The 7,930-nt window shown below is 50.3% G+C and overlaps 3 protein-coding genes and 2 non-coding genes across 5 annotated transcripts; 2 read left to right on the forward strand and 3 right to left on the reverse strand.

The window, feature by feature from the left end:
* Positions 1 to 618: 618 nt before the first annotated feature.
* On the reverse strand, positions 619 to 1,643 carry BO79DRAFT_212123 (allergen Asp F4-like protein). The gene has a single exon (XM_025683145.1). It carries the CDS (start codon positions 1,478 to 1,480, stop codon positions 641 to 643), a length of 840 nt encoding a protein of 279 aa, XP_025533945.1. The 5' UTR covers positions 1,481 to 1,643; the 3' UTR covers positions 619 to 640.
* A 2,422-nt stretch (positions 1,644 to 4,065) lies between these two features.
* sec11 (signal peptidase complex catalytic subunit SEC11) lies at positions 4,066 to 4,935 on the reverse strand. The gene is made up of 3 exons (XM_025685753.1): positions 4,816 to 4,935; positions 4,498 to 4,706; positions 4,066 to 4,397 (listed from the first exon to the last, which is right to left on the reverse strand). Exons 1-3 carry the CDS (start codon positions 4,894 to 4,896, stop codon positions 4,175 to 4,177), a joined length of 513 nt encoding a protein of 170 aa, XP_025533946.1. The 5' UTR covers positions 4,897 to 4,935; the 3' UTR covers positions 4,066 to 4,174.
* A 190-nt stretch (positions 4,936 to 5,125) lies between these two features.
* Positions 5,126 to 6,393, reverse strand: BO79DRAFT_279149 (glycosyltransferase; the record flags this gene model as incomplete). Its single annotated transcript, XM_025687954.1, has 1 exon — positions 5,126 to 6,393. The coding sequence occupies one exon, from the start codon at positions 6,391 to 6,393 to the stop codon at positions 5,191 to 5,193; it is 1,203 nt and encodes a 400-aa protein (XP_025533947.1). The 3' UTR covers positions 5,126 to 5,190.
* A 1,369-nt stretch (positions 6,394 to 7,762) lies between these two features.
* On the forward strand, positions 7,763 to 7,835 carry BO79DRAFT_t260. Its single transcript has one exon. It is a non-coding gene; the product is annotated as a tRNA-Lys (tRNA).
* Positions 7,836 to 7,857: 22 nt separating this feature from the next.
* On the forward strand, positions 7,858 to 7,930 carry BO79DRAFT_t261. The gene has a single exon. It is a non-coding gene; the product is annotated as a tRNA-Lys (tRNA).

A 7,930-nucleotide genomic window follows, 5' to 3' on the forward strand; every position in this document is an offset into this window, starting at 1 on the left:
TGAGGGATTTATTTTGATTTAGGAGTGGTGGTATTGTAGGTGTTTCGTGGTAGTCGTGGGGGTGGAGGGTAGAGGGTGTTGTTGGCTGCGATAGTGGGTGGTGATGATTGTTAGTGCGGGTTGGTCTAATAGAGAAGAGTGAGTGAGTATTTGAAGTGTTGGTTCCCGGCAGGTGCGTTTATTTTCTCTATTAATTGTTGCCGGCTGTTCTTCATTGTGTATCAATTTTATGGAGAGACCGTGAGATGCTATGTGTGGGTTTGAGCCGGTGTTTATCACTATGGTGGGAGGGAGTTGGGTGTGCTTTTAATGTAATGTAAGTTCAATCCGTTCACCACTAAGCACCACTACAAAATTTCAAAACTGGCTAGAACAATTGAGAAATACTCTGCATCGATATAGATGAGGTCGTGAAAAGATCATCAAGATCGACATGATCGACAACTAAATCGTGGCGTTATTAGCTGTCGCCATGGCGGAAGAAATCGCGATCAGCCATCCGCCATCCGCCTCAGCCATAATCAGCCACCCGATAAGCCTGTGTACACATCTACATTGATCGTGCACTCTACACTTCACTACATTTCACTCCTGGTATATGAAAAAAACCATCACTCCATTTCTAGTCTATATAAACCGTTTAACCACTGTAGTCAATGACAACAGCCAACCGAACAGGTCCAGCAGAGAGGTTTCCACCAATACCACCCACATCAGTCTCAGCAGAAGTATAAGCATTGTCAACCTCGGCGGCATCAGCCGTCATGCTGGAGCAAGTGGAGCCCAGAGCATCACAGATCTGCATACCCTGGACGCTCATATCATTGTCCTGAGCCTGGATAGCGCTGACATCAAATCCAGACCAATCGTCGTTGGCAGTGGATCCGAAGTCGAATTCACCCCAGGTGCAAGCATATCCGCCGCTGCTACCAGTGGGGAGGGAAGAGCCCTGGGCAGCACCGAATGCACCCTGGGTGTCCTCATCAAAGGCAACGTACTTGGTGTCACCGGGGGATAGGGTGAAGGACAGAGCGGAGTATCCGTACCAGCCGTCCATCTTGCCGTCGGGGCCGTACTTGTTCCAGAAGACAACGGTCCAGTCCTCGGTGTTCTGGCCCGTCACTTGCATGACGTACTTGTAGTTGGAGGCTTCGGAGGCAGACACCTCGACCATGTTGCTGCCCCACGGGTTGCCGACGTTGCCGATGTAGGTGTCGCCGCTGCCGTAGGCGGAGGTCTCGGACCCGAAGCCAGAGGTGGAGTAGTCGCCGTCACTGGGGGTGGAGGTCCAGTCGCTGGAGCTGGCGCTGCTGGTGGAGCTGGAGCTGGAGCTGGAGGAGGGGGCGGAGACGGAAACCGAGGCAGAGGCCGAGATGTCGATCTGGCGACGGGAGTGGCCTTGGACCTTGGAGGGGGTCGGCTGGCTGAGGGCGCTGGGGAGAGCAGCTGCCAGCAGCAGGAGAGGGGTGGTGAAATACATCTTTCTTGTTGGTTTAAGAGAGTGTATGTAGAGAGTGTGTGTGTCGCGTCGAGCGAGTGTGTATAACGATAGTGTGAATGTAAGGAATGGATGTCGTACACCTATCGAAAGAGTACGACGGAGTCTTGGTATGTAAAGACTGTGTGGTAGTTGGGAATCACAGTTTCCTGAGTGTTCTGAGAGGAAGGATATGGGAGAAGAAGACGAGGTCTATATACCTGTGCTGATGGGCGTGCCATGGCTGTCTCTCTTCTGGAACTGAAATAATGGATGTGTCCAGAACAGGGAGGGGATAGGGTGCGTCAGCCTGGATGCCATGGATTGAGGTAGTGGAGGGTGGTTGACGCGGTGGAGGGTCTACAAGCCATTGTGGAAGTCATGGCAAGCAAAGTAATCCCATTGGCTGGACATTGGCTTGGGATGAAGTTTAGAGCATCCACTGCCATGAATCTGGACTGTGGTCGGTGGAGGAGTGGATTAGGGTTTCTTGGTGGTGGGGGGAATAGGTTTGACATGAGAAGAGTTGTTTGAAATCTCAGCCAAAGGTATCGGCTGTTTCATGCGTGTGTGACTGCCGTCAATTCATGCCTCAAAAAGTGGCTTGAGGCTGTTACTTCCATTGTATGTGTGTGAGAACTGGGCTGTTTCAGTTTCAACGGCCACAAGGCTGATGCATGAGACTGTGCCTGTTCAGTAAGAAGCAAAGCGGGCGAAAGGATCAAAGAAAACGCCAATCTAGAGTGGGGTGGACGACAAACTGCTCAGAAAACTGGGCTTCCTATAGCCTGGTGGAGCTGTTAGTACGCACTATTTTCGTTGACAGTGGTTTGGCCAAGCGTATCTGTTTTCTGTCTGTCCAACTGGTCTTTGCTTCCCCCTTCTATCACTCACCTTCAACCATCGGTAATCTGCTTCTACACCCATCCAGCCCCTATTCACCCTCAACTTACCAGCAGCGCACAAAGCCCTCACAGCCAAGACAGGAATAAAGCCCACAAAAGAAGAATTCACAAAAATAATCAATCCACGAATTGTCACCATCAACCATGGTTTTACCTTTCTGGGCCAGGGGCTCGAACCCAATGCACGCAAGCAGTGGTTCCGCCCTCAGGCAAACCAACAACGCTCATTGGGCGAAAATGTAACCGGTCCAGGGGAGCATCCGTTCCGACCAATGGCAAAACATCGCCTACAGAATCCATGCACAGTCAGCGGTTATTGGGCGAGATAGAACCGTGGGTCAATAGCTTGGATTTCTCAAAGAGGGAAAGCAGCTGCTCCTTGGCGGGGCAGCACACGTTTTGAGGGCGTCGCCCTGTGCGCGGTGTTCCTGACGACCCAGCGTCCTGTTGCCGAGAATTCCATGGACGGTATCCTTCCAACGGGGTCAAAGAATTTTCTTTCACGAGGGTCTGTTGTTCTGCTTGTGGATGGGGAGGAAGTAGATCTGGACACTTTTAGTGTCGTTTGTTTATCCCAGAAAGAGCAGGTGGAACCAGCACACAACTTGTGCCAATGCATGGCATTTGTGCGGCAATTCTAATAGCTGCTGCTAACCTGCTTCAGCGTTGCTCTCTCCACAGTATGTGTTTGTTTGGTTGACATCCACGAATATTCAAATTGGATTGGACTTCGAGGCGAACCGATCCTGCTTGCGAGGCTCACACTTTGCAATTGAGTTCAGCCATGGAGTTTGTGGCCAAGATTGATGACCTGGCAGAAAATCTTGGGGTGTGGCGAAGAATAAGCGGTGCGAGTTGGATGACACTAGGCTAGTGTCTTGCTTGTTGCGATCAATGTGAACTAGCGTAAACTGGGCTGGGTGTCTAGACTCAGCGATTACGCAGTATATTGCACACTACTAGAGAAATGTCAGTATACTCATCACATACCCCAGATGCAGTCGTCATGAGATGTTGGAAACCTGATTTACTACCTCCCACACTATGGATATACAAGCTCAAACTTCCGCTGTGGCAAGATGAGCTCCAGCATATTGCCTCATGTAGCAATCTGGAGTGAGCTGTGCAGCTTGAATTGACTTTGGGTGTATGAGCAGAGCCGGTTGTGAGGGAATCTGGTTCCGAGTGTGTCCGGTCGGGGCGTGTTTCAGTGGCCACTGCGAGGTTCAAGGCTGTTATTCAGCGGGTGAGATATTTATGGCGAGACTAGGCAGAAGTTAAAGGTCACTGATATCATGAATTGGGCGGTCACTGACGTCTTAGTCTAGTGTAAGGCACTCTCGCTTTCCTGAGGTGCCGGGGTTTTATACAGTGTCATATGCAGGTGAAAATTGCCCATGTCTTCTAGACTAGCGACCACATGATATCATGTGAACAGCCATAGTTGGTGTCACTGATCTACTGCTGATAGCAGTCAAGCATGTCATAGATGTCCTGTTGTCGACCGAGGTCTGATGCAGATGGAAATCAATCTGGCCAAGCCTCCGACAAAGCATACTAAGTAGCTTTGTTTTATTCCCGATCGCATCATTAACCAGTTACTGCTCCACAATCTGCCTCCAACCGAACACACTCCAGCACCAAACCTACAACCACCCTACAACACAACCGCACCTAAATGAACCGCAACCCAATATGCATTTATTAACCCAGCTAACCCCAAAACCCAAAATACCCTGACAAACAAACCAGGCAGAAAGAATCCAGATCCAGAAAACTAACTCCTACCCCATTACTCCCTTTGCAAAAGCACCAACAACCCCATAACCCCCAACATAACCGTCTTCAACCACGGATGCTCCGACAGAAGAATCGTCACATACCCCACAAACGGAATATACCCAAACACACTTCCCACGACATCGTCCCGATCGAGGTAATCCTGTCCGCGCGCATAGAGTTCCGTATCATCCGCGATATTGTTGTCGCCTTTCGTGAGGAGCTTGGCTTCGGATCTGCATGATTCAAACCATAACCTGATTAGCATGCTGCGCTCACACTCCAAGTTCCATCATATCTGGAACGAATATATTCCGACTGGGGGAATACACTCACCCCTCACCAAACTGCCTCACCACTCTATGCACAATCGGAATATCCTTATCCTTGACCTGATACACCACGATTTCTCCAACGTTCAGCGTCGGTTGCGTATTCCGGAGGAAGAGGAGATCTCCGCGCTGGAAAGCGGGCTCCATGGAGCCACTGAGGACGACTACTATCGGACTGGGGGAGTTGGTGAGGACCGAGAGGCCTTTCCACATCTGTAGATTTCCACCAGAGTGTTAGTGTCTGTAAGCAATTGATCTTGCGATCGTGTATTTATTTTCCCCGATGGTAGTTTGTCATGGGGAAGGATTGAAGGTATCGTACCATAAATGCAGTGCTCAGGACCAGCCCGAAGTTGAGCAGCTGGATGGCTGTTTGCCGTACATTTTGGATTCCGGATAGCATGGCTGTGTTGGGGGGTTGTGAGGGTTGGTGGTGACGTGCTTGTGCTTTGTATGTATGGATGGTCTAGGTGGCCTTGTTTGTTTGATAGGTCGTGATGCTTAGGTAAGGTGTGGCTGGTGCTGATGGTTTTGGCACGTGAGTGTGGCGTGTGGTGGGTGTGGGCTAGCCGGTTTGGGATGTAAGGCTATTGCGGTGATTCTTTCTTTTAGGCATTTGAGGGGTAGGAATGGTTTTATCAGGTCTATGCATTGTGTGTCTAGTGGATGCTATCTATACTGGTATCATGGTGTCTATCTACTCTTCCCGCAATAGCGGTCCCCTCTTAATCGGCGGAAGCACAGTGTACTCCTGTGTCGGTGGAAGTGCATCCTGACTCCAATGCACGATTGCATGCCGGAGCCAATGCGCATACGTCCCGGGTACATTATCTGATCCCTCATTCTCCCTCCACAACGACCCCAGTGTCACATTCATCACCTCCAGGATGTATCCGTGAGCGAGCTTAAACCCAAAACTCTTCGTCAGACATGCCTCGACGATTTCCCTCGCCCGCTTCTGCTCTGCGGTTTCCTCCTCGCCTTCCTTGGGCAGCGGCAACGACATGAGCTCGAATGCTTTCCGACCATCCCATCCAGTCATGTCATTGATCAGCTGCGACCCCTGCATGAACTCAATTCCGTAGACATGCTCCGCGACATACTTCGGTCCATCCCAGTTATCTTCTTCGTCGACTAAGCCCATAACTAAAGTCATCACCTGTCCCTGGATAATATAATCCGTCAACTCTCTGCACTGCTGCTCTGTCAAATTACCGGTTCCAGTGAGGAACGACAATTCCTTCAACAGCGGACTTCGATGCATCCCATCTGTACACGTCTTTCCTTCCCACAACTTCAACAGTAGACGATGACACCGGTCGAATAGCGGGTTGTTGCGTCTCGACATGAGGAAGTAATTGGTAAGGCTGCGCTCGTTGACATCGCCAGCATTGTAGGAGAGCACCTCGAACCGCGAGTCCGGGTTTCCGACCGTCTCGCGCCACAATCGATCCACGTCGCCGATCTGGATCAGTCCGACGTCGGCGTAGATACCGCCGTATTTCAGGAGTAGAGGTAGGCGAACAAGGTCGGATGTGTGCTGCTTCGCGTAGGTACCGCTGATGGTGCCTTCGGCGAATGCGCGAGGGAAGTTGTCCGTGTCATTGATGTCGATGAAGTTGGCTATGTTGAGAGGCGAAGACGGTTCGCGGTCGACCACACGTACGACCCAGCCGGCTTTGGAGAAGCGCCGGTGCCAGGCGCGCACGTTTCGCTTTGTATATGGGTGCATGGTGGAGTAGCCGCTGTGCCAGAAGAGCCAGATATTTTTCTCGTCTGTAACGGGTCGAGGGTGGAGGAGGTCATGGTCGACTTCGGAGTCGGAACGGAGGTCCAGGAGATGTTCTGGGATGATGTGTACCCCTGCTGGTACGGGATATTGTTGGCTGGGAAACTCCATTCTATTGTGGTGAGCTGAGGATGTTGTTTGTACAAGTGGCATTGATCACTTGATAGTCGATCCGGGGAGAATGTGTGGGTTCTGCCTGAGCTTGCGACTATGCGATGAGTCCTTGAAATGACACTGTTGTTGATTGTCGGCGACATGCAGGAATCCATCCCCATTTAAACAATTTTGATATCTATACATTTGCCGAGTCTGGTATATCCGCGACCCACCTGGTGGAGAGGCGGTGCAGCATTTTAGAATGAGTACAACATGACTCATGGTGAGTGAGGCCTTCCGAGACCAATCAAGTCTTCTGTGTTGGGCTAGTGCCCCACTCGTGGCGCACATAAGAGTTCTCGAATTGACACTGCAATTTTATGCGCGCATATATTGCTTCATTTGACTAAATCCAAACATGGTCTGTTCTGAGTATAATATTTGATTGAATCCAGACCTCAGTGGTGGCTGAGTGACTTTGGTGCTCTGTTCGGACAACAAGAGTGGCAAAGTAAGGCTTTCAGTGCACCCACGCGGCGCTAGTCCGGAATGGTCGGACTGTCTTTGGAATCGGTGATGTGTTAAAGGCAACTCGCACTTTTTCTTCGGGGGTAGACAGCACCACGTAGACAATGGGTTGCAGTGTCGACGCTACTGCAGGTCTGTCAGGTTCATGATACAGTGGGTTGGTCACCGCAGGCGGGTCATTGTACATACAGCATCTGCCCGGTACATCCGAGGGCTCAGGCAATTAGCCCACCACCCCCCCTCCCCAATATCTCCTCGCAATCACTAAACAGTGAATACACTCTCGTATACGCGTTACAACGGCGCGTCTTTGTTGGACGAGTACTAAATGTGGATTTTCGCGATTCTTTCGACATCTCAGTTGGCAGACGCTTCTTATTGGTCTGTCTAGATCATATCAGATCGATATCTACGGGTATGTGAATGTATGCATCTGGTACTTGCACTGAGGCGTTCATGGTAGCACGTGATTTTTCTAATAGTGGGCTGTCTTACCATACTTTGTGGTATTTTGGTGCACGTCGGTGTATTGTACCTAGTAGCTTAATGGAAGTTATTGTTATTAGTTGGTTATGTGGAAAATGCACAAGTCACACAATATATATTTCGACACCTTACAGAGAAACAAACCCACCATCACCAATCCACAAAAAAAGCCCTTCCAAGTGACTCAAGCAAGACGAATAACTCAAAAGTATCTGAAACATCGAAAGCCAAATTGTAGGACAGTAACTAACAACATATACAAAGCATCTAAACCCATATCACATGACATAAAAACCAGACTATACCCAAAGCAGCCGTTAGTTAGCCCTGGCTTCTGTAGCACTAAAACGAAGCGACAATCACCAAGCCAGCCCGGCTAGCTCAATCGGTAGAGCGTGAGACTCTTAATCTCAAGGCTGCGGGTTCGAGCCCCGCGTTGGGCTGTTCAACTTCCTCTTTCCCTTTGCCCGGCTAGCTCAATCGGTAGAGCGTGAGACTCTTAATCTCAAGGCTGCGGGTTCGAGCCCCGCGTTGGGCT

This window comes from Aspergillus costaricaensis (assembly GCF_003184835.1).
Source record: "Aspergillus costaricaensis CBS 115574 unplaced genomic scaffold BO79scaffold_64, whole genome shotgun sequence".
In the NCBI taxonomy this organism is placed as follows: domain Eukaryota; kingdom Fungi; phylum Ascomycota; class Eurotiomycetes; order Eurotiales; family Aspergillaceae; genus Aspergillus; species Aspergillus costaricensis.